The sequence below is a fragment of the Falco rusticolus genome, chromosome 11 (genome assembly GCF_015220075.1).
Source record: "Falco rusticolus isolate bFalRus1 chromosome 11, bFalRus1.pri, whole genome shotgun sequence".
Classification (NCBI taxonomy): Eukaryota; Metazoa; Chordata; class Aves; order Falconiformes; family Falconidae; genus Falco; species Falco rusticolus.
In genome coordinates, this window is record NC_051197.1 from 28,305,709 (window position 1) to 28,331,090 (window position 25,382).

General features: G+C 55.2%; 1 protein-coding gene across 7 annotated transcripts in view; it reads right to left on the minus strand.

Moving 5' to 3' along the window:
- Positions 1-25,382, minus strand: part of CACNA1E (calcium voltage-gated channel subunit alpha1 E) — a 147,824-nt gene that overhangs the window by 15,289 nt on the left and 107,153 nt on the right. For 4 of the 7 annotated variants that reach the window (XR_005106638.1, XM_037403478.1, XM_037403479.1 and 1 more), the window contains exons 19-39: positions 25,248-25,315; positions 23,752-23,849; positions 18,801-19,409; positions 18,426-18,700; positions 17,645-17,804; positions 16,968-17,097; positions 16,325-16,384; positions 15,870-15,976; positions 11,839-11,850; positions 9,777-9,873; positions 8,498-8,658; positions 7,898-8,035; positions 7,116-7,317; positions 6,752-6,916; positions 6,214-6,324; positions 5,136-5,219; positions 4,925-5,050; positions 4,658-4,723; positions 2,589-2,680; positions 1,984-2,149; positions 1,665-1,792 (exon numbers count right to left, since the gene is read on the minus strand). Coding sequence is in view for 6 of the 7 variants with exons in the window: in XM_037403478.1 (XP_037259375.1) it covers positions 1,665-1,792; positions 1,984-2,149; positions 2,589-2,680; positions 4,658-4,723; positions 4,925-5,050; positions 5,136-5,219; positions 6,214-6,324; positions 6,752-6,916; positions 7,116-7,317; positions 7,898-8,035; positions 8,498-8,658; positions 9,777-9,873; positions 11,839-11,850; positions 15,870-15,976; positions 16,325-16,384; positions 16,968-17,097; positions 17,645-17,804; positions 18,426-18,700; positions 18,801-19,409; positions 23,752-23,849; positions 25,248-25,315 (3,055 nt within the window). In the remaining variant the exon portion in view is untranslated. Of the gene's footprint in view, positions 1-1,664; positions 1,793-1,983; positions 2,150-2,588; positions 2,681-4,657; positions 4,724-4,924; positions 5,051-5,135; positions 5,220-6,213; positions 6,325-6,751; positions 6,917-7,115; positions 7,318-7,897; positions 8,036-8,497; positions 8,659-9,776; positions 9,874-11,838; positions 11,851-15,869; positions 15,977-16,324; positions 16,385-16,967; positions 17,098-17,644; positions 17,805-18,425; positions 18,701-18,800; positions 19,410-20,706; positions 20,764-23,751; positions 23,850-25,247; positions 25,316-25,382 lie in introns of all 7 variants that reach the window. The other 3 variants (XM_037403481.1, XM_037403480.1, XM_037403484.1) reach the window with 2 other exon arrangements.

Consider the following 25,382-nt stretch of genomic DNA (forward strand, 5'->3'; position numbering starts at 1 on the left):
TAACCCAACCATCCGGGCAAAACACATCCCTGAGCCCCCCAGGTGTTGGGCAGTCTCCCCATGAGACCTTCACATGATGGTGTCAGGATGCAGAAGTGCTGCCCCACTCAGGTGGTGGGACCCATTTGGATGTACTCACCCGTTCCTCACCCAGCAACAGGGGCCAGGGCTGCCCCCATGGGCCCAGCATCATTGACTCCTGTGCATGTCCCCTAACCACTGGCTACATATCATGACGAAAGAGCATGACTTGCTTAGAAATGAGAGGGGTGCAGGGCATTGGTAGGACAGCTCAGACATGCCTTTACAGTGACTGTCCTTGAGACCCAGGCCATCAACACGGAGAGTGAGCACATGTGAAATGCCTGGTGTGAAGAAATCCTTCCCAGCATCCATGAATGAGACACTCCACACTGAGCAGCTGGGTGTTTCACTGCTCTCACCTCTTCCTTCTCTAGCTGTCCATCAGGACATCTACTCACCCATGCTGACCTCTCCCCCTTGCACAAGGCATATTCACCCACTAACAGGCAAACCCCAGCACAGCAGTAAGTGCTGGAGGAGGCCATGCAGGGAGGAACCTGGCCAGCACTGAGCTGCACAAGGTTGGACAGAAATGGTGAAGGAAAATGTGCCAAGAGCTGATGATATTGGGCATAAAAAAACATCTTGGCTGGAGCTGGTCTCTCGAGGGACAGGACGTTAGCAATAGAGGTGAAGAGTCTCCAAAGGGAGCGTGTGTGGCTGCCAAGGGCTCTCAAGCTAAGATCGCCCACGGTCCCCAGCATAGCAGTAGTGGGTCAGGGTTCCAAAGAGGCTGTCCCTGGGCTGCAGGAGAGAGGAAGGGGCCACACAAGGCACCCTTGTAGTACTGGGGCTGAGTAGAGGGCAAACAGGCTCCCAGAGCTGCCAAAGGCTCCACACTGCCCTAGGGATGCTCCAGACCATCCTGGGAGGAGCGGCAGAGAGCAAGTCCTCTGCAGCAGCAGTGGGAACAGAGCCAAAGCTCAGCCACCCAGGGTACGTACAGCCGCTGTGAACCCGTCCCACTGCCAGGAACGGGCTGCTGCCTGCGAACGGGAGCCCTGGTCACTGGGGTCCTCATCAGCAAAGGTGTGAGTGCAGGGAACAAAGTCCTCCCATCTCCACAGGGGTGAGCAGGCTGGCCAACATAGGAACACAATTCCCCATACCCAAATGCACTCCAAATGAGGTCCTCAGTAGGTGACTTGGCAGGAGGCCAGCAGATCCCCACCATGTCCCCATGGCTGGGAACAAGCCACACTCATCCCTGCTCTGACAGGGAGCTGTGGGTGCTGGGGACCAGGCGGTGGAGCCGGTCTCAGGGCAGAGGCACCCCGCTGACACACAGGGACAGGGAAGGAGGCTGAGAAGGACCTGCCCACTGGCCAGGGAGGAGAGGAAGAGCAGGAACCTTCAGCGCTCAGGATAAATACCACGGCAAACTTGAACATCACCCAAGACACCTGTGCCACCAGGCACTGCAGGAACTGGGCTGCTCCCCTTGTAATAACTGTGAGCAAGAGCAGCCCGTCCCTGACCATCCCAGGCATCGCAGCTGGTTTCCCACAGCAGAACACAGAGATGGCCATTTAAAACCAGCTCTGAGAGGTTGCTCAGAAGAGAAGGAGCTGGCTACATACCACGCTGCTCTGTCATACTCTGCCCAGATCCGAACAAACTCATCTAGATGGTGAGGTCCCAGGATGGAGGAATCCCGAGTCAGGTATTCAAAATTGTCCATGATGACTGCCACAAACAGGTTGAGCATCTAGGTGAAAGGGAAAAAGGCAGAGAGAAAGGAAGGTCAGGGGGAGCGGCAGCCGAGAAGGGAAGGGAGAGGGAAGGAAGAGTGATTGTGGGGAGATGATGGAAGATGATGGAAGATGACCCTATGGCTGGAGTGCAGGTTGGGGGCCTGATGAAAGGGACCCCCAGGGCTCTCAGGGAGAAGAAACTCACCAGGAAAGAGCAGAAGAAGATGAAGGAGACGAAGTAAACGTAGGCCAGGTCAGTGCCACAGCGCTCATTCTCGTTCTGCCCAGACGTCGCCGTCGTGTCGGGCTCACAGCCTTTGCCCTCCAGGCAGGACAGCATGATCTCCTGCCATGCCTCTCCTGTGGCACTCCTGCGCCCAACACAGCCTTGCTCAGCAGCTGGTGGTGGCACAGGGTGGAGCTGGGGCAGGACACCCCCAGGGAAAACCTCACAAGAAGCTGTGCAACCCCCTGCCCAAATTAAACACATCTCCAGTGTGCAGAGAAGCGAGACCCACATGAGTGCAGCCATGCTGGGGTGTAGCTCCTGGCACACAGGGCCAACTCCCTGCGGCCACCAGTTGGTCCAAAATACTGGGAGACAGACATCCTTTTGGGGACACAGCGGGGGGGGGGTGTGTGTGTGTGTGTGTGAGGTTCCTGAGCTCCTGCAGTCATGTGCTTGTCCAGCTGGTCTTTAGCACCAAAATGACCTCCACCAAACGGCGCACGGCAAGAACCTGCCCAGCCTGGCTCCTGGTACACCTGCACCTAAAAATACCACCAAAGGAGTTTTCTATGGTTGCTTACCTGAAGAGAAGCATGAGGGAGCCCAAAAAGCTGCGGAAGTTGTTGTGCCGGTTAATGTGGCTTTCCTCATCTAGTCTGATATTGCCAAAAACCTACAGGAGAAAGAAAAAGGGCTCAGTTCTTCAGGCAAGAGCTTGTTGGCCAGTGAAGAAGCTGCACGTTCACCTTCACTCAGGCACGCATCCCTGTGCTGCAGGGACCCATCCTGCCCAAGGTCTATCACCCTGGGTGCAGCCAGCCCACAAAGCAGTTGGCATCCACCCTCCCTGCACCATCCCTCACAGAAAAGCACCCCAGCAAATGCATGTTGGTGCACAGCCAGCACACCCAAGGAGCTGGCACCAAGCAGCCATTGGGGACAGAGACTCTCTTCTCCTCAACAGGGGTTTGCGGTGGGCAGCAAAGGCTGCGAGAGGTCGAGCTGCCATGGAAACAGAAGCACAGAGGACCTGGGATCAACCGAGTCCAACCGCTCCACATTCATCCCTCTGCTGTGCTATGGACAGCACCTGGGGATGGCATGGCACCCGGTGGTCCTGAGTGCACTGGAGGCACAGGGATGAGTCACACCACCCTGGGTGGGTGCTGGGTCACAGTCCTGGAAACTCCCAGGAGCTTTTCCCTTGGTGGGGAAACAGTCAGTAATGCTGGGGCCAGGCACAGCACCACAAACAGGTGGGGAAGGGCTCAGTGAGGGAGGGACAGACCGACCACTCACCCACCACAGACAGCCAGACACCTGGGACTACTGCCCCAGGGCCCCAAATGTGGACAATATCCTAATAATGACCCACAGCCAAGGCCATGGCAAGACATAACGAATGTTCGTAAAGTGCCTCAAATAGGAAAAATGTGCTGTTATTACTGTTAAATATTTATTCCACTTTCCATGAACCTAAAAATACACTAACTGCAGAGTATTTTTTCCCTGTACAGGTTTTTTGGAATGTGTAATTGTAGAATATTTTCTGCCTCCAGCTATTTTGCTCAAATAACGCCCACAGACTTTACTGCTTGGGGATTTGTTCACAATGGTGTTAAAAAAAAAAATAAAATAAATCAAATACTACCACACGGCAGGGAGGGAGGCTGAGTCAGATGGCGGTTGTTTAGCACGGAGAACACCTGGAGCCGGTGCTGGGATGTGTAGGACAGAGTGGCCAAAACCAGCCACGGGACTCGGGGTGGGAGAGAGGGGGTGTAAAAGACTAAACACCAGCAACTGCCCCAAGCAGGGGGCCACTGTGCTGCCTGCTGCCTCCCCAAAATCTGCCTGTCCTGGGGGTGCACATCAGGCAACAGCACTGGGTACTGCAGCAGCTTGCTCATCAGGCAGCTCCAGATCCTGAGCATTCGTCGTCAAAGATGCTTTGTCAGATCTTCAGCGTGGGATTTAGTCATCGCAGAACCGAGCCAGCCCTGCGGCACGTGTGGAGTTGAGGGTTTTAGCTCACATGTTTCTAATTTACCAGCTGGAGCCTGGAAAGCTGACATCTTCCCATGCTCTGCAGACCTCCCACCATCTGGTAGGTCACCACAGGACCCTAAGCATGAGAGCCCAAGCAGACCATCAGTGGCACGGCTCCGACATAAACCCTCCGCAGAGGGACAAGGTGGATGGCAGGCGGCAGGGATCACCACCATGATCCAGCCAACCGGATGGGAAAACTAAAAGGCTCCTCACCAGGTCCCTCAGGCATGAATTCAACCTCTGGGGGCTGCTAAGGAGTTGAAGATAGGATGCAATTTCTAAATGAAGGGGTGGCGATTTGAAAGCAGTCGCAGCACAGGATGCCCAGCTGCGTCCCCAGGGCCACACATCTCCAAGAGTTCAAGTTGGGAAGGCAGCTGCGGAGCTTGCCTGAACAAGCCCGTGGCAGCTGCCCCCAGGGCATGTGGCACTGCAGCTCCCAAACAAGCTGTTCCACCCTCGGGACCTTCCCTGACACCGTGACCGAGTGAAGCAGTGACAGGCAGGCACAAGGCTGGCTGCTGTGCATAATGCTGGGGACATGCTGGTCCAGCCTGTCCGCACCGGAGAGATTGCACACCGAGATGCCTGTGCTCACCTGCATCCCAATGATCGCGTAGATGAAGAAGAGCATGGCGATCAAGAGGCAGACATAGGGGAGGGCCTGCAAGAGAAGCAGATGAGTCATTTCATTTAGCACAAGTCCAGCTCCAGGGGAGTACGGAAAGCACGACGAGCAGGTGAGCTGTGCCGATCCATCTCTCCTACAAGCCAACAAGTCAGCAAACCCTCGGGAACAGCCTGCGTTTGGGAGCAGCACCCCAGCACTGTGGCCTGGGAGCAGAGCAGGGCACGTGGGACTTACCTTGAAGGACTGCACGAAGGTCCAGAGCAGGATACGGATGGTGTAACCCTGGCGCAGCAATTTGATGAGTCGAGCAGCCCGGAAGAGCTTCAGGAAGCTCATGTTGAAGCTGCTGGTGTTCACCAGCTGGGAGGAGATGAGAGGGTCAGAGAGAGGTGGGAGCCCCCGACCCTACAGCGGTACACCCTGATGCTCCCAGCCCCTGCTTCACCTTGGTGTCCGTCAGGATGATCTCCGTAATGCTGCCAATGACGGTGATGAAGTCAAAGATGTTCCAGGTGTCCCGGAAGTAGTTCTGCCAAAAGAAGGAGAGAGGCAGCATCGATTTGAGCTCAGGGATGGCAGGTCTGAAGGGCGCTGGGCCACAGGCCAAGGCTGCTCATGGACAACGGCAGCGGCAGCAGAGACCTTGCCACCCATTTGTATGCAGCCACGGTCAGGAGCATCGTCCTGCGTCTGAGATGGTGGCAGACCGGAGCATGTCTGCAGCAAGCAGCTTCTCCTGGGAGATGACTCACACATCCCACAGGCCACCCTGGTGAACAGGAACAGGAAAAGCAGCCACAGACAGCCCTGGTCAGGCTTCAACAGCAAATCACGCCGACCCTCACAGCCACGAGGCTGCTTTGCCTTCCTCTTCATGGGCACCCAGACCCACCTTAGCCCCTGCTGACTGCACAGCAGCTGGTGCAAGACCAGACTTGACTACTGCTGGGAGCAGGGAGGATGGCTAGAAACCCTCCTGCTGGTGGACCTCGTCTCCCAGTATGGGTTAGAAACAGGAAAGAAACTATAAAAGAGCAAATCCAACAGCTGCTCATAAGCAGCAAAGAGCAGCTGAAGAAAAGGCAGTCTGTGACTTCAAATCTTAAATGAGCAGCTGGGGACTTGCTGTGAATTAGGCAAGGAGCTCACTGCTGGTTGGGTATGGTCCAACTGGTGCAACCCAAGGACAGCAATGCACCAGCATCTCGTGGCTCCAAGGGACAAGGGACTGCAGCAGCAGTTGGCCTTAGCAGAGCTGCTGCACAGTACATACATGGTCCAGGCACCAAAGTACCACAGGAACAAGGCAAAAAGAAAAGCACTGGTGTGGCTTCCCCCACCAGCATCCAGAAGCGGGAAGTTTAATGAGAACTGAAGAAGTAATTCCAACCTAAAAGCAGCTCTCAGGCTGGAACCCAAAATAAATAGCAACAGCCTCACATTATTAACACCTTCCCTCTGTGATCTGTGTGCTGCCAAAGTCCAAATTAACACCCTCGTCAATAACAGGAGCAGCCACTCACCAGGAAGCCGAAAGCGATGATCTTGAGGACGCACTCCAAGGAGAACACCATGGTGAACGCGATGTTCAGGTACTTCAGGGCCAGCTCGTAGGTGTATGGAGCAGAGTAGTACTGATGGAAAAAGAGAAACATTGCTAGCCAGAAGGGGGCCTGCCAGCCTTTTGGCTGATGACTGTCCCAGGGAAGACCTGCAGTGGTCCATGTTCCTTGCCCTGGGTGTCTCAAGATCATCTCCTGCTCCCTCTCTCCACCCTCTCCCAGGACAGCTGCCGCTCCTTGTAAGAAGGAAGCGCAGAGTAAACCCAGATCTTTCTGCAGTAGTTAAGAGGTCCAGACCATTTAGGTCACCTCATTTACAGAAGACCTTGCCTCTAGTTTGGGGCACAGGGTATTTCAAGTGAGTGTGCCAAGGGAATACATGCTCAGACTGCCTCAAAGCATCTCCTAGAAACAACCAAAATACTCTCTGGTCTCATCCTGAGCGATCCTCCTTCTCCCCACTGGCCCAAACAGGACAGGCTCACTCTGACCGGCTCACCTTCATCATCAGCACCACGGTGTTCAACGCTATCATGGCCATGATGGTGTACTCGAAGGATGGGGAGACCACAAAGTGCCAGACCCGGTACTGGAAGGTGTGCCGGTTCTGGGGCATGTACCGCGTGAGGGGCTTGGCACTGATGGCAAAATCGATACAGGCCCTCTGGAACAAAACAACATGCATCAGACCCCGGCCGATGGTAACGTGGGGAGCAGTGGTTGCCACACTTCTTTCCTTCATGCACTGGGCAGGCAGGTGGCTCATGGCTTTCTTATACCTTTTCAACACCTAAGGAGTTCCAAGCTCGCAAACTCACAGAAAACCCATGGAAACATTCTCTTTCCCCCTCCCCAGACTGTACCTCGTTCTTCTCCAGACTGCACTCCTCCATCATTTTGTCTCCTTGCTCTTGGAACGTAATGATGATGAGAGCCACAAAAATGTTGACAAAGAAGAAAGGAAAGACCACAAAATAGACGACATAAAAAATGGACATCTCCATGCGGTTGCTGCGGCTAGGGCCGCGGTCCTCCTCAGTTACGTCCACCGAATGCTGCAGCACCCTGTGGGCAGACAGGTGAAGAAAAGCAACCAGAGATATGCCCATCAGGACTGCCACCATGCAGCACCTCTCACGGGACCCACTTGGTACAGTCAGCTTTGTCTGTCCACGCTTGTAACAATGAGGATAAAGCTCTGCCATAATCCGCTTTACAAGGACAACCCTTCTAAGTAGCTACAACTTGTTTTATGGTGCTTTTCCTGTGCCCCTGGTGGAAAATGGATTTTCCTGTGCTCTACACATAGAGAAAAAAATTGCCCAAGCTCACATGAGCATGGAGAGAGGTCTAGCCCTATGGTCATCTCTAAAATTGACCTAAAATATAGCTCAGGGCCACACAGGTGAAGGGATTATTCATCATTCGCTCCCTAAGGAAGAAGCTAACCCTAGCCACGGCCCCAGCCTCATATGGGGACTAAAAGCTCTTTTGTCCTGACATAATTTCTTGTCTTTTCTCTCCCGCTCCCTGCCCAGCAGATCCTTTCTCAGTCCTGCCTGGGTGTAGCCAGTTATGAACCCAGCCACCCCAATGGGGATGTCATCAGCCCCATTCAAGGGGGCAGACAGAACAGAATACTCACTGGGGCCAACCCTCGCCGGTGGAGACTGTGAACAGGGTGAGCAAAGCCCAGATGATATTGTCGTAGTGAAACTCATGGCGTTTCCATTCCCGGCACTTCACCTCCATCTTGTTCTTCTCATGGTCCACGTAGTTCCCTCTGCAAGGTTGGGACAGAGCAGTGACCTTGCTTTTTACGCTGCCCGGCTACGAGAGGGGGGCTTTAAAGCCTTGGGGCAGCGGGGGGGGGGGGGGGGGGGGGGGGGGGGGGGGGGGGGCGGGGGAGGGGCACCTCTCCTCCTATGGGGCTGGAGGGAGAAATGGGGAGAGGCTGAATAACAACCGTGGCGAAGTAGAGAAGGGAAAAGCAAAAGGGAAGAGAGAAGGAGGGAAGAGAACAGGAGCAAAATACAGGGCTCTGCATTCTGCATCCCATGCAAAGATGCACAGCGCTGACACAGCAGTGTGGATGGGGCTCAGCCCATGCCATCCACCCCAAGAGACTATGGCCAAGAGCGAGTCGTGACCAAGGACTTGACTATGAATCACAGAAGACTTTACCCAGCACCCTGCCTTTGCCAGAGGTGTCAGCAGCATCAGACCTACTGAACAGGGCACCTACATGCAGTCCTTCTCCGTGTCCTTAGAGCTGTCAGTGCAGTAGAAAAACTTCCCCTTGAAGAGCTGGACGGCGATGACAGCAAAGATGAACATGAAGAGCTTGTAGACGATGAGGATGTTGAAGACATTTTTGAGGGAAGTCACGACACAGTCGAAGACAGCCTGCAGGAGAGGGCATAGCTCACCTCGGGGAACCCCTAGTCTTGGCAAAGGGCAGGACCAGGACCAGACTACCGTGTGGAAAGACATTTTCCACTTCTGGCGGGGAAAGGAGGAAGGACCTGGGCCTTCTCCCAGGCAAAGAGCTTTTTTATGCACGAATTTAATACCCGGACTATCCCCAGCACATGCATAGACACCGAGCGGCCCCTGAGACAGCAGCAGAGATGGATATTTATACCCTCAATGTTCTCTGCAACCGACAGGCGACCACCCCAGTGATGCCATTAACAGCACTCAAGACCAATTAGCAAACGCTTCATTGTTTTGCATCACCCTGAATAACAAGGCAGAGCAAATGCCTCTGCCTGCAATAGCAGCACCTCCCCAGGCTGTGCTCTCAGCAGCTCTCACAGCACTTTAAGAAAGAGAGGAATGTCCTTATCCTTGCCTGCATCATGGTGGATACAGAGGTGTCCAGGAATGAACTGACATGAGCTGACCAGGAAGAAAAGCTGGGGTCAAACCCCCTGTCTCTGGGTTGCCACTCTGGATCTCATCCATCAGCCAAATAACCTCTTCTAATTAAAAAACAGGGCTTCCTCAGTCTCTTACTCCTTTCTGATTCTATACGCCAGCAAGGGTAGGGAATTCCATAATCCTACCCATGCTGCATAAATAATCTCTCTGCTGAGGTGGGAAATCCCTGTCTAGTGCAACACCGTGACAGCACAGCACACAAAATCCCAAATTGAGCAAGCTGCTCTGGTGGGAAAGATTATGAACTTTGGAAAGAGATTTGAGCTCTCCCAAAGCCAGGACAGCCTGTTTTATCAGGAGAGCATCTGGGCTTTGCTGCCTCGTGCCCACTCCAGCCCCACTTGCCGTGGCGGAGGAACTGACACCTTGCAGAGATCCAGGCTTGCTTTTAATAACTTACTGCACCTCCAGGTATGAAGCAGCCTGAAGGACACTGTGTTTGAAAACCGGGCTCCCAAAACACAGCAAATGCTTGGGAAACTACTCGTTCATCACTCACAAGCTAATCGATGCATGTGGTCCCCGCACCCACCAGTTCAACTGGAGAAGACAGATGTAAGGCAGGAGATGGGGATCGTTACCTTCAGCTTGGGCAGTCGCTTGATGGTTTTCAGGGGCCTCAGGACCCGTAGCACACGGAGAGACTTGATGGTCTTGATATCCCGGCCCTTGTTGGTCCTACCACGTCAGAGGGAGGCGCACACACCCAAAAATGAAAAGGAGAGACAATAACCTTGAAGACCCAGGGCTTCCAGGTGCTTCACCTGGGGTGCTCTGGGGGTTTTAACTGCTGGCAATCCCCCCAGCATGTTGTGAGGGTGGAAACAAGAAGGCCACAAACATGTGGCTGCTGAGTGCTCAGCCCACCTAAATGAGTCTCCTCCAACACATGCGCTGACAGCTGGCGGAGATGAAAAATAAAGCAATCCTCCTCGGGATTAGCACCTTCCTCTCCTTGGGATTAGCACCTTTCCCCTCTGCTGGGGAGCAATAACCTTAACAAATCCCTTGCTGTGGGAAGCAGCGCGGTGCCAGGGCTGGGGCCGGTGATGCAATGCTCTCCCTGAGCAAGGGCAGTTGCCCACCCCCATGTCCCCAGGACAAGCCCCTCGACAGGCCAAGAAGTTTGTTTCCCTCCTGCAGGCATATGCCATTTGCAGATGGGGCTTGCAGGCAGTCCCACCATTGCCAAGTGCTTAGTACTGCTCCTGCCAGTTGAAAGAAACTAATAAAATGAGGCAGATGCACTCAATGGGGTCTACATGTAGGTGTCTCACAAAGGGTTTTCCATCCTGGTTTAGTCTTGAGGTTCATGGTCTTTACATTCACCTAGGGAATGCAAAGCACCTGCTCAGTGCTTGGTTTGTTCACACAAATGCTGTCTCTTGCAGCTTTCTGCCTTATTCCATAGTGCTACCCAACATGGTCAGCCTGGTCCTCTATCTCTCATGTAACTCCTCAGCCCTCCCTTCCCACTCCAGATCAGGGCTGACTTGCCTCCATCCCAAGTCAGCTAAGGGAGCCACAGCTTACCAGAAAGAATTATTTAGTAAAGCCCCCTCACAACCTTCATTTCTTGAATACAATACATTGATCCCAACCACAATACAAGGGGGGTTTTCTTGTCTTTTATCTAAAGCCTATGGGCTGAATCCCAGGATGGAGCAGACAGGTCCTGGTGAAGGTGGCACAGTTTGGATCCACCAGGTAACTTCAAAAAAGTCAAGGAAATTCCTTACCAACAACAGATGCTCCAGATTACACCACTCCTTTGTGAGGGTTAATGCAACAAGGAGCACAATAATGGGCTTAATGATTAAGAGATGTAAACAAACCCACTACTTAATAGTCCTCCCTAGGACCACAGCCCCACAAACGCATGGGAAGTAACTACACAAACAGCCCTGCAACTCACTTTGTATCTCTTGTCTCTTGTTTTGCTCCGTATCAGGGCCTGGGTAATTGGCTGGAGCATCCAGCTCAGGGCTGGGGTGAGGATTTGAGGGTGCTCAGCTGTGCAAGCTGCCACCAAGGACAACTCAGCTGTAGTGGTTTACAGCTGCTGAAGAGGGACTCTTCAGACCTCAGGAAACCTCCTGTGGATTTGCCTGGGATCCAACACAGATATGGAATATAGGGCTGGGTAATGCCTGGAGGAAAGTCTCGCCATGTCTGTGGCCCAGGCTGAGCTCTCCTCAGCCCCCTGTGCGTGGCATGAGCCACATCCCATGCCCTCAGCGGACATCAGGGCTGAAGTCCCTGCAGCGCTTCAGCGCAGGCAAAGCCCCTGCAGGGACAGAGCCTTTGGCTCTGTGGTGGACGCTGCTTTCCCCGTGCCCTGCTCCCCTCGGGTGTGCTGCACACTGTCTGCACAGACGCTGAAATCTGCAATGAAAGCACCCTCCTCCCAAGGCAAGGAACTGCATTGCTTTGCAAAGAAAATCCCGCCTGCACTTTCCTGGAGCACACCACCTTCAAAGCATCCCTGGGGCAATCCAGGGGTGCAGGCAGAGCAGCATACTCCAGTCTCTGCAAATGCAGCTAAGGGTCAGCACAGGTGTCAGACAGACTGACACCCGCCAGCACCCATCCCCCCGTGCTCCCCAGGGTGGCACCCCACAGCAACCCGACCGGTATAGTTACCCCAAAGCATTTCTGTCGGTGATCCAGCCCGGCAGCCACCAAACAGCACCAACGCAGAGAAAAAGAGAGAAGAGAGGAAAAAGGTAAGAAAAGCATCAGGGGAGCTGCACAGGGACAACCACAACCTCTCAGGTGTGGGGACACCGCAGCAGCCCTTCACCACCCCACACCTAGGCTGAAAGGCACAGTGAGTAGATCATGTTGTGTCCTCCAGGATGGACTGATCTCCAGGGAGGGACTCATCCAGCAAGCCAGGAGCCCCTGCCCTCCCCACCTGAGGTTTTGGGAGGGGGCACGTACTGAAACCTCAGCTGCAAGAGGAACCCATGGAGAGCAGGACAAGAACAGGCAGGTGCATGGTCCTCCTCGGCCAGGAGCTGGGGAGGGACCTCGAGGCTTGGCCCCAACCAGCCAAAAGCAGGTGCCTCTCAGGGAACCTACCTGCAAGGCCATACTAGTTCTCATCCAAACAGGCTAACTCTGTTAAATCACCTCCATCAAGAAATCCACTGATTAAGAGCCTGAGCCACAGCATGGGATCTCCTGCACCCCAGCAGGGTGCCCGCTTGGACAACCCAAGGTGGTCTACAAGGTCCCTAGTTGTAACCAAACCTCCATCCTTGCTTGAGCTGAGTCCCTGCCACATGCACACAGAGTGCTCAGCACTGGGGGCAGAGCCTATGAAGTAAAATATTTCTTAAAACCATAAAAACCACCCCAGGCCCTGGCTGCATGTTAGTGAAACAGGTGGAAGGTGTCTTGAAAAGGTGATAGTTTAATCCTGCAGCACTTCTGCAGTGGGATATCAGACCTCTGTCCTGACCAGCCTCACACCAGGTTATTTTGCAGTATGTAGGGGTCCCTCTTCCTTCCAGACACTGGTACCCACAGGCACAAGGAGATGCTGCTCAGCAAAGAAAGCACCTCTGCCGAGTACCTCTGGGTGGAGAAACACCTGCCCTTGCTCACCAGGTAAGATGACGAACACTATGCACTGGATGCTCAACCTTTCCACCAACTTTTCCACCACTCAGACCTTCCCACTGCTGCAAGCCCGCAGGCATCACCGCCTCTCGGCAGCTCCACAAAGCCGCAAGCGAGCACCGCTCGTCTGCACGATGCCTCCTCCTCGGGTGCCACGGGAGGCAAAAGCGAGCAGCATCTTCAGTTATGGTTCTGGTTATTTCCGCTAATTTAATTTGAATTCTTTGGAGATTTATGGTTTTATGTTGGGCTTTTTATTTAGGCTGCATTTGGACTGATGTATTAGCTTTCCACGTGGAGAGCTACAGATAGTCGAGACAGCCTCTCGCTTGGGATGCACAGGCTCTGAGGCGGCAGCGGACAAGCTGCAATGGCACACGAAGACACGGCTTTATGGGTGGCCGCTTGCTTACTGGTGATTTCGATGTGGCACCGATAGCCAGTAGATGGTGGCACTGCTGGACCAGCTCAGAGACCTCCAGCTGTGCCCACAGCTATCCAGGACCCCCATGGGAAAACCAAACTGCTATGGGGAGGCAAAAGGGGCAGAAAACCTGAACGGCATGGCACGTCCCAGCACCACTTCTACTGGGAAGCGCTGGACCTGGTCTCCAGCCACTCTCAGCCATGTCATCTCCACAGCCACTCCATGGGCATTGCTTTGCCCACCCAGTGCCATGGAGGCAAGGAAAGGGAGAGGGAGGACACTCGCCCCTCCCCCAGCCCTACATCAAGGAGCTCATGGAGGAAGAAGAAAAGGAGACGGATTCAAACATCACCACCAGAGTTTTCCTCTCGAGACCAGGAGGGAGGGAAGGGAGGGAGGGTGGCAGGTTGGGACATGTATAGCTGGCAATCATCCTGTGGCTCCTGGGGCCATAGTGGTGGTGGGCTGCCAGGGAGAGAGGCAGGTGTTCTTATAAATGCTTTACAATGTATAAACCCATCAGAAATCGCTGCAGTTCCTTCCCCCAAAGCCCGTAAGATCACCTTCTCCAGCAGGAGCCACCATTGGACATGGGGGAGAGGGACAATCCTGCAGGTTTACATTATAAAGAGTCCTCATCCACAACAGAAGCAACTTGATATCTACCCAGCTATGGCTACAAGAGCCAGCAGGTGACATAGATGCTTGCTGCAAACATATGCGGAGAGGCAAAGGCCTTCTCCATGGGAGGGGGTTCGGTGCCACAGCTGGTGGGAGTGCTCTCCCTCGAGAACTCAACTGCCCCGTGCCCAAAGGGACCTGTCCTTCACTCAGGAGCCTGGGTGGAGGCAGGAGGCAACCAGGGCTAAAAGGGACATGGCAGGTTCCCCACAGGCTCAGTGCTGGCATGTGGACACCCTGCCAGCCCCAGGGACCACCCCAGGAAGGGTGCCACCTTTGTGGGGTGGGAGCAAGGGGAGTAAACACCGATTACAATACTGTTAGCAGTGGTGAGGACACCTATCCACGCAGGAACAGGCTGAGCTATGCTCCTTCAGCCATCAGAAAGTCTGGATGAAAGAAGGAAGGAAAGGGCTCCCTTGTCCTCCTAAAGCCCCTCAAACCACCCAGCACATCATCAGGCTGCTGATGCCCTTGAGCTCCCCCAGACACCCTCTGAGGGGTTGCCCTGGCAGAGGAGGGATCAGCCAGACCCTGGGGACGTTCAATCCATCCTCGCGGTGGCCTGGGTGGCCTCCCAGGGGGCTCAGAGCAACGTCCTCAGCCAGCAAGCCTACACCACATCCCTTCCCCATGCTGGGGTGTGCGGTCAGCCCCCTGCCTTGCCCAGGGGCTGGGTCATCCCTGCACTGTGAGCTGAATTCTCCAGTGCCCTTCCCAAGAAGAGAGCAGTGGCTGAAAGCACTGGGTGTAAGAAGTGGGTGAGGAGGGTGAGGAAGGCAAAAGCGGCAAGCCAGGGAGGGTGCAAATGGGTGAGAGCAAGGGGAAGGAGCTGCCGGCTGGCCTGGAGCGAGATGGGAGGGTTGTAATCCATCAAATAACCTTGGGGCTCAGACTCAGCCACTCCAAAAGCCTCACGTGGTGCCTGAGCTGTGGACGAGGACAGGACTCCAGTCTGGGGGGCTGCCAGGCCCTCCCCTCTCACCAGCACTAACACCACCACCACCAGTGTCAAAGGCACAAAGAGAAATCAACAGTGTGACAAAGGAGCATGAGCCTCTCCTCCCTTCTGCTCTCCCTCCTCAGGCACCACGGCCCTGGGGACCAGGGGGTGCGCCTTGCCTGCAGGCATCGCCTTAGCACCCACTCTCTGGGTACCAGCATGTCCCTCCCTGCGCTCGCACTGTACCACCTGCCCCAACCGGCAGCACGGAGGAGGGCAGAGCAGCATGAAACTCATCCCTGGATGCTCCTGCCCTCCATGGCGTGGACACCACAGACCTCGAGCCACCCTGCGAAGGAGGACCCGCAGATGCTACAAGCTCAGTACTGGAACCCAGCTTCAAGGAGATGCTCAGCAGGGACACGCAGCAGAGTGAGCATGCAGCACCCTGCCCTCGTCACGATGCTGCAGAGTATGTGGTGTAAACCCCACCAGCCACATCCCCATCCATGCACAGCTCCAGGGCAATGCTCCCCCTCAGAGCAGAGGTAAAGTCACCAGCTGGGGTACCATTTCCAGCACAAACATGTTTAGAGGGCAGCTCCACCTGACAGGCTGCTGCTTTGGCTTTCTTTGTGCACTCCGGGATGTACAGCAGGTATATAACTCCAGATCTGACACCCTTAGGTGTTTTTCCCTCTCTAACAGCCCCTTCTGCCCTCTTTCAAGTCCACTTTCACCACCAACCTCTTCCTAGTATCTCCAGCTTGCCTTGCCTCCCTCCTGCTTGCTCACCCAGCATTTGACAAACAAGAAGAAATACATCTCTGGAGCAGCCACGCACCGCTGCCAGGAGCCATCCCAGAAACAGAGCGGAAAGGTGTAGAGGAATAATAAAAAAAAATAATCAAGGTCTAGTAGCTATAACACACTTGCATTCTCCTCCCACCCTGGCCAAAGGAAGGCAAGGAGCTAACAAGGACAACAGCCACTTACGCCAAGGCAAAGGCCACCAGCGCTCCCACCACCACGATAAAATCCAGGATGTTCCAGAGGTCTCGGAAGTAGGAGCCATCCTGCAGGATCAAGCCCTGATCAATCATCTGGAGAGGAAAAAACAGTGAGAAAAACAAGCAGGGAATGAGCACCTCGGTCATTAAGTGGAGGCAGCCGCAGGCGGGATGTGCTGAAGGACAGGGACACTGTCCCCTGGGGAGCAGCAGACCTGTCCCTGTGCCCTGAGTACGCATCAAGGACCGCCATGTTTTGTGGAAGCCTGGAGGCTGATAGAAGTGGTGCTGAGCACTCTCAAGTCCCACTGCTAAGAAGCAGGCTTTAAGGTCTCCATCATCCAAATTTAGGACCAGAACCAAAAAACTGAGCTGTTTCCCACCCGCTGTGAGGATGCTGCAGGACTCAGCAGAGTGCAGCCAGCCTGCAAGGTCTCTTACCTTGATAACCATCTCAAAGGTGAAGACGCCAGTGAAGACATAGTCAAAATACCTCAGGACCTGCAGAGATTGGGCACAGGTGCTCTGTAGCTGCTGCCAAGCAAACGGGCTCGCTTGTACCCACCCAGACCCAGTTACCACCCCACACTGGGGCTCGCCTGGCTCAGGCGCAGATGGAGGGTTGGTTTCCTTGCCCAAACCCAGCCTGTTCCCTCAGAGTTCAGGACAGCCATAAAGCCTGCCTGTGCAGGCAGGAGGGAAACATTCCCTCTGCATGGTGCAAGTGGCTCTGAAATCATGCTGCAAGCCAGAATCGTGCCCCGCCCCTCCCCCCACCCCACCCCTCCCTGGACCAGTGCCTGTGCACATCAGCATCTCCCCAGTTTAAGCCACTTGGCTGTCGACAAGGTGCCCTGGTCCGCTCCCCAGGCTCTAAACCCTGCATGTGGGAGGCTGAGAGCAATTGCCAGGGTTTATAAAGGAAGGTGATGGGAAAGAACTCAGGCCCCATGGTGCAGGTGCTGCCGCTGGCTGTCCTGATCCATGTCCCACATGTGTCCCCCACCACGGAAGCTAAAATCCTACAGGACCCTCTGCCTGCATTGCCTGTGGGATGGGGGGAGCAGGGGAGGTTTGCAATCACTTTATTGCGGTCGGAGTTGGTGAGGACGGGATCCTCCGCCGCGAGGGCGATGCTGCTGGCGGCGATCACCAGGAGGATGCACATCTCGAAGTAACGCAGGTTCACAATGTAGTGGCAAGCCCTCCGCACCCTGCAGGGAGACAGCCCGCACCCCAATCTGTGAGCCCCTGGCATGCCCCAGGCATGGCCCACATGCAAAACCCACCCCACATCACCGCCTTCCACGGCAGAAAGATGGGCAGCCAAGTCCGAGGAGCAAAACGAGGAAGCCCAAGGGTGGTTTGAGCTTGCTGACCCCTTTGCTCAGCTGTCCCAGCCCCCCAGACACCCCACAGCCAGCCAGGGACAGTCCCTGAGAAACTGGGGTGCTTATTCTTCCAGGTTGCTGGAGCTGGGCAAGAGCTACAGGGGAGCAGAAAACTGCGGAAAAATGTAACAAGCATTGAATAAAAATAAAACAGCCAGCAACCAGCAGTCAGGAGAGAAAGCCATGAGCGTGGCTGGCAGAGGGAGAGCGCTGCTGGGGCTTCAGGAACACCGTGGCTGGTTAGCCAGGCTGTTTGGGAGATATCCAACCCCCTTCCCAAGGGGATCCCCTGTTTTCATTGATGTCTAGGTGTCCTTCCCCTTGCAGCCCTCCCCAGCCCCAGGCTCCTACAGTCCAAAAAATGTCTCACGGGTTTGTGGTGCTGAAGATGAACATGGAGCTGTGCGGCACCATCGCTTTGCCCGTCTCACTTTTTTCCTTCTTCCGCTTCTTCTTCTCCATCTCCTCCTCGTCCTCTTTGCTCTCAGCCTCCTTTAAGGGGCTGGCTTCGCCATCTGTCTTGTTGCTAACTGCAGGAAAGCAAGAGCCTTTGCCTGGCCTTGCACCCAGACAGCACCCTAGGGTGTCCCTGCCACCCAAGCATCTGCAAACAGCCCCCCCCCCCCTCCAGTTTCAGCTTTGCATCCCCACGCTGTTATGGGGAGAGGGATCAGAAGGGAATAAAAGACACGAGCTGCCAGGATGAAGCAGACGAAAGGGGTTTTAACAAGGCCAGCTTTTGCAGTGCTGTTTAATTAATAACACCGTTAAATGCGGCTCACCTTGACAGCAAGGATGCTGTTAAGGGGTTTGAGCACAGCGAGCTGGGCCGAGTCTGCGGATGTGTTAGGAAAAACAGGGGATGCCAGTGTTTTCTCCAGGCAGAGAGGAAGGGGGAAGGAGGGATCAGGCGAAGGGGCAGGTGGGAAGGAGGTGAAAAAGGGAGAAGGTCCCCAGGGGATAGTGGAACATCAGCATTGCCTTCAGGCTTCCTGCACAACTGAGGTGCCAAAGAGAGGTGCTGCAAGGAGCAGCAAGAAAAGCCCCCCAGTTGATGGATACAGATAGGAAAAGCAGTGCAAGTGGCTTTCCATCCCTACAGGGTCCCTGAGGGCTGGGAGAGGGGCTCAGGAAAGAGAGAGGGTCCTCACTCTGTACCACAGTGGAGTCGTGGACATCGATCATGATGGTGGTGCTCTCCATGGCCTTCTCAGTGTTGGGGGTGATGGAAGAGAGGTCAGGCTCGCTCCGGCTGACGGTGTGGCTGGCCTCTAGCAGTGCTTGCTCACTGGTGTCCAGGCTGCTACAGTCCTGTTCCATCAGGCTGCCTGTCTTCCCCTGGGGGGGCTCAGGTCCCCCTCGCTGGGCACTCCCCTCCTCAGCGGTCCCAACGAGCTCTGCATTGCCGGCAGGGACCCCATTTGTCCTGCGGGATGGATGTGGGAGAGAAAAAGGTGCAAGGAGATAAGGGGAGAGGACAAGGAAGGATCTGTGGGAACTGCAAGATGCCCTCCCCAGGTACCAACCTGATGGACTCTCCGCTCGCCTCTGGCTCCCCCTGAATCAGTGCCTCCGCTGCAGCCACGTCCCCACGCCGGTCCCCATCCTGCATCCCCTCCGTGGGGCTGGCCTCCTCCAGACCCATCTCCTGGCTGGCCGAGCGGCTCCCCAGGGCACCAGCCGGCTCCTTCCCCTCCATCCGGGCTCTGCGGTGCCGGCTGCGCCGCTGGCTTTGCCTCATCCTGGCCCTATCCTCGATGCTGCCTCCTGCCCCATCCTGCTCGCCTGGCTCACAGTTCCCATGGCACGATTTCTGGTGCCATGGCTCCTTGTCTCGCTTGGCCCGGGGTGATGGGCTCCTCCTGTCCTCACCACCACCAGGGTTGGCTCCCGGGGCTGGCTGCTCAGGTCCCTCAGCCGGTGGCCGCTCGCCCTTGCCGCCCTGCTCCTCAGTGCATTTCTCCAGGGCAACGCCATCGCCCGGTTTCTTCCTGCGGAAGATGCTGGCATGGGGGTTGATGAGGGGCGGCTCATCCTTGTTGATGCCCTCCTGGCTGGACATCTGCATGTGCCGGCGCAGCTGGCTGGTGCGCTGCTCCCACACCGACATGTGGTGCCGCCGGCGACGCTCCCGCCTACAATGGGGGACAGTGAGGGATCGGCCTCCCAACTGCCCCCCCGGTGAAGCACCCACCCTGGATTTAATTTGGGAATCCCAAGGAGAAGGAAATGCCATCCTCAGGGCTACAGGCTGGGCTCCTGCTTTATCCCCAGCCCTCCAGCATCCCTCTGGTGCTGGCAGGGGCTGGAAATGGGACTAAGACTGTACTTCTGCCCCTTCAGAAGGCATCAGGCTGGTGATGGACCAGCTCCAGCAGCCTCACAGCTGCCCTGAAGCTTTCAGGCCGCGTGCCCAGCTTGCTGGAAGCAGCCAGCACTCCAGCCTGCCCTACCCTAGCCAGGTGGTGACCACCTTCCTCTTGTGTGATTGCCTGGGGACATCTTCTTAACTACAGGCAGTGACCTCTCACTGCGGCTGGGGATCCCTGCTTGCACTGGGGACCCCTCCTTGCACTGGGGACACCTTTGCATCGCCAGCTCCTTGGAGCCAGGCTCCTTTTCAGAGCAGCACCGCCATAATGGTACAACTGACAGTGCAGGGGACTCAGACAAGAGCCAGCTTGCCAGCAAGGGTGGCAGTCCTGATGGGATGGGGACAGTAAGAGAGGAAAAGCAGCCAGGTACAAGACCTGCCTTTCTCAGTGAGAGATGGCCCTTGGAGACATTCACAATGGAGAATGTCACCGGGTGCAGGAGGCACTCTCCATCCCTGCGCTGCTATGCTCAGCCAGGACAGCCTCTCACCCAGCACGTCCCGAGTAGGAAACGAGCCCACAGCCTGGGGGAGCAGCGGTTTCAGTGTCTAGGAGCTGTACTGGGCTTCCCTACGTTCCTGCAGGTGTGCTCTAGGGACAAGTAGGCTATGCCATGAAACCTTTGCAGTGCCGTAAATACGCACACAAACACCCTAGAAAAGACAGACGAGCCCTTCCCAACACACCTGGGCACACGGAAGCACCCACGAGCACACACGTGTACACACACCGCTCACCCCCAGAAGATGCGCAGCTGCACATCCACAGGTAGCGGCACACACCAACACACACGTACTGCACGGCACACGCACGAGGAGGTTAGGCACGCACAACAGACCGCGAGCCCACGCACAAATCCACAAATGCACGCGCACACAGACAGGGGTGCAGAGGAGCACACTAAAATACAGGCGTACACATACACACACGAGCCCCCCCCCCCCCCCCCCCCCCCCCCCGCCGAGGAGGCTGGAGGGGAGCGGTGTGCGCTCTGGCCCCGCGGACGCACAGAAAGCACAGGAGCCACAGACGACACGCGCCCCCGCGGCCCACATACAGGTGGCTGCTGCGTGGCTCCCACATCGACATGTGGTGTCTCCTTCGCCTGTCTCTTCTGGGGAGGAAAAACAAACGGGTTCAATCTCCCCTTCACCCCTTCTTCGACTCATGTGGGCAACGCAGAAAGGTGGCCCCCACCCTGGCCCCAGGCAGCCCGCATCTCTTTGCCTGCCGGCTGCTGGGATGCTGGAGCATCCTAGTGAACACCTGCACGTACGTGCTTGCACACCTGCTGCCCACAGGGCTGCCCGCGCTCACACCCACGCACTGTGATCTATTTTGTGGGGGCCACGGAGCCTTCCCCGTGCCAGCCAGTTGCGCAGTAGTGGCACGGGGCAGGCTGTACAGGCTGCAGCCCCTCAGAAGCCCTAGGACATGCTTGGATATTTAACAACTCTTTCAAACTGCTTCAGATTCACCTCTCCCAAGCAACACGTGGCAATTTGAAAGAGGAAGCAATGCATCAGGCTGGCCTCGAGCTGCTCAGAGCCATCGCCGTGGGTTGGTGCTGCCCTGATACCACAGTGGGGAACGTGAAGTTCCCCAGCAAAAGCAAAGCATAAACCTAGGGCTGAGATGCTGACACGGAGAGGCTTAACAGGGCTGTCGGTGCCCTTCACCCCTACTGAATTTAGGCAGCTGGGGAGATTCAAGGCTTAATCCTTTGTATCAGCACAGAAAAGATTCAGATACACACAGCCCCAAGCGAACAGCCCTGAGCATACGCAAATAAATGTGCATGCCATGATTTAGAGGGTTTCCTTTTTGCAAATGCCATGTGTGTGTGCAGGACATGCAAGGAAATACACTCCAAGGGCCCACGTGCACGCAGAGCTCACACAGGTCAGATGGGGTGCATCTCGCTGCCGTCCTGCGAGTGCAGCAATACCCTTGGACCCCATGTGTGTCATGCTGGTGACTGCCTCCTTACAGCCATGTGCACGGGAACAGCCCAGTGCCATGCTCAAGGCAGAGTGCGAGCTGCAGGCACCTGCTGCCATCCCCGCAGCAAGTGGCCGAGCCTTCAAATGCATCCACGCACCACGTTAGGCACCAACACATGACAGCATCCGCATGCGTCCATCTGGCCACCCACTCATCAAACAGCCCCAAGCCATCTGCACCAATGGCGCCCATGTACAAATACAATACTCCGATCGGCACCACAGCCGCCCACGCCAACCTGGCCACGTGGGAACACTCATCCCCAAGTGCCACCGGACCTCTCTGCAGGCAGGAACGCGTGTACCAAACCTGCCTGCGCTGGGTACCCACATAGAAATGAAGCCATCTGTGTCTGCGCACAACCAAACGCAGAGACCGGCTCAGCTTCACCACTCTGAGTTACCAACAGCCCTTCAGTACCGGCTCTGCTCTGGCTCATCCCTTGCTGTGATGTCCCCACTGTCCCTCCCCAGCTGCTGGCGTCAGCGTAGCACCACTAAAAGCACATCAAGACCTGATGCTGGAGATGGTCAGCCCCATGGCATCACATCCCCTTCCCTGCCCCTGACACCATCCATCCTGATGAGGGGGAAGGAGCTGGAAAAAAGATCTGCAAATATCAACACCTCCCATTTCAATGTCACTAGAACAACAACAAAAGGCTAAAGAGATCTGCTTTCCTAACCAGACGTATCTGACAATGGCTAGAAAACTATAGCAGGGATGTGCAGCGTGGACAAATCCTTCAATGTCCTAATACAGTCCATCTCCCTCTCTCCTGCCTGCCCATTCTCCAGCCCCTTCTGCAGCCTAAATCCCTCCATCCCCTTGCCTTATCTGACACGTTCCCACTGGTAGCCAGAGACAGTCACAATACACACTCTACCACCTCTCCCATATCCCCCCTCCCAGTACCTGGCCAGGCACAGATTTATCATGAACATCCCATCACCCCCAAACCAGCGTGATACCTGCAGCGGCTGGAAAACCAGGCAGGGCTGACAAGTACCCCCCAGTTCCTGCTGCCACTAAAGCCACAGGTGATGCGTGCCGGGTGGGGGACCATCGCATCCCACTGCTGCCAAGTTGCTGCCTCCGACACCCCCCCGCCCCAGATCAGTGCTCGCCTGAAGACAGCAGTTTCTCTCGGCAAATCTGCAAGAGATTCTGCCATGTACAAGCTTGGCTGGGTTTCAAAGAATAACGAAACCTAAAATTCCCTGGGAAGGGATTCTATAAAAAAAAGAAAAAAAAAAAATCCTTTCAGCCGTACTGAAATGTACTGTTTTGGGAAACAAATCAAAACGCCTCGTTCCAATGTTGACTTTGAAAGTTTTATGTGATTTAGACCATATGACACTGCAAAATAAAGAGAAAAAAGGCGTCTAGAAAGGAAAAAACAGAATTTTCTTCTGCTGAAACGCAGAGACAAGGCTCCTTAACACCATGCCAGGGGTTTATGTGGTTTGGGGCTTTTTTTTCTTGCCCAAATCAAATTTCTTTACAGTCAAACATGGTTTTGCAAACCTGCTCCATCTCTCATAACTGCATTTGCTACCCGGGGAAGGAGCCCGGGGGAGATTTGTGACACCTCTGCTCCCTTCTCCCCCAACCCTGGCTGCTCTCCCGCAGCTCTGCCAAGAAAAAACGCTCTGCAGGAACAAATATCACCCCTCCTCAAGAAAAACTTGAGATCCTTTCCACCTCCCCAGCCTCCTTCTCCACCCCTAGCAGCAGTCCTGAGTGTTTTGAGCTGTACACTGGAGGCAGAAAGCCTCCTTTAGGGTGCTTCTGCCATGCCCAAGCACGGAGGCTGCTGCTTGGGGCAGGGGTGGGCAACTCCAGGTGCCACAGGGTGACCAGTCCCTGCTCTGACACCTCTTTGGAGACACTGCTGCTCATGGGGAACACACTCCTACATCTCCATCCATCCTCAGGAAGACACGTGGATAGGGAGTCACCCAGTGTGGGGACCCCTTTTTCTTTCAGCACCCCCCCCAGCCAGCCGCGCCAGGCTCCACACTTCAGCTCCCCACTCTGCTGAGAACCCGGCTGGGCTCAGGAGGGCACAGGGGTAGCAGCACGGGCAGTCACTCACTCGATAGCAGGCATGTTTGGGGCAGACATGGGGCTGACTTCTTTGGCTTTCTGAAGGGCGTGCTTCTGGTTAAAGGCCTCCTCTTCCTCCTGCTCATCCTGCAGAGGAAAGAGGGGAGTTGCTTAGTGGGATGCTGTGGTTTCAAGGGAAGGTGCAGCCATCGGAGGCAGCGAGAGATGCACAGGGATACCTTAGATGAAAAGGTGTGCAGGAGAAAGGCGGAGCTGTATTTCCAGAGACAGCCTTTATTTTCCTTGTGCTGTGGGGACACAACTTCCCCACTATGCCAGATCTTACTGAAGGCGTCAGCACTACTTAAATAAGTGAACCCAGCCCACTCCAGGCAAGAGCTGGGCTGTGCACACTAGAACAGCCCCAGACAGTGTAGACCGACTCAGCCCTCCCTTCTGCACAGCCACAGGGGTGAGACAGGCATCCCCTCAATAGAGTGGGAGGCAAGGCATCCATGAATGACCCCAGCAGAGACCATATTGCTTTAATGAGTATGGTTGTGTCTCTGGAGCAAAAAATTGTCATTAGGAGTCATTAGCATGCATTCAGCCTTTTCGAAAACTCAGCACTCTCTTAATTGATGCTGCTGGTATGCGGCAGGGCTCTCCCACCCCTCTCACCCCAGCAGCTGGCAGTCCCTGGAAATGCCACCTGCACCCACCACGGGATGAGAGGGACTGCCACGTGCACCCCTCAGGCAAGCGAGTACCATGCCCCATTTCGTTTGCTGCTAGCGGGTCAGCTTTACACCAGCGTGGAACCCTCTCAGTAAGCCCCAGGGAACTGAGTAATAGGTATGGGCTCCGGAAAAAACCAAGCACCACCAGATTGCTGGTTTCCTCCAAAGAGCAGCAACGACCCTTGCAGCTCTTGCCTATTCACCATTATCCAGATGGTGCCCCAATACTTTAGCACTCCCCAAATATTTTCCAGCTCAGCCTAATAACCTTCTGAAGCACCATCCTAAATTGCATTCTAAATCACACGCACTGCTTTGTGGGCAGGTGGGGAATAAATACTGACACCACTGGAAAGCGCTTCCCACTCCACATCTCCAAAGTGCTTGGGCAAAGAACCATCCTCACATCAGACCCCACCAGACAGATGAGGATTATCTCAACCTGACCAGAGGCAAACAAAACTGGGGAGCTTAAATGGAGAAATAGTTAAGCCACACTTGATGGTAAGTGGGGTGTTCCTGGAGAGACCAGCAGGTTTAAGCACTTTCCTAAATCAAAGTCTAAATGGCTTTGCCCAGCAATATGAGTTTGTGTTTCAGGGGAGCACTCCGTGAGCCTTCCCGGAGGAAGAGGCTCCGCTTCCAATTTGATCCGACCTCTTTTCAAGGCAGGCTGAGCTGAGGGACTAGGTGGCCTTGGCTCTAGAGCGAGAACAGTCACAGGTGCTGCTCCCGGTGCCTTTCCCGCTGGTCCCCACCTTCACTCTCTTCACAGAAGAAAAAGGAGCAACAGGAACATACATACCTTGGTGAGCTCCTGAGCGTTGGCCAGGTTGTCCACCGCAATGGCCAAGAACACATTCAGCAGAGTATCTGCGAGCAGCTAAGGATGCACAAGCTGTGTGTTAAGGACATGCATGTCTGCAGTCACCAAGGGAGG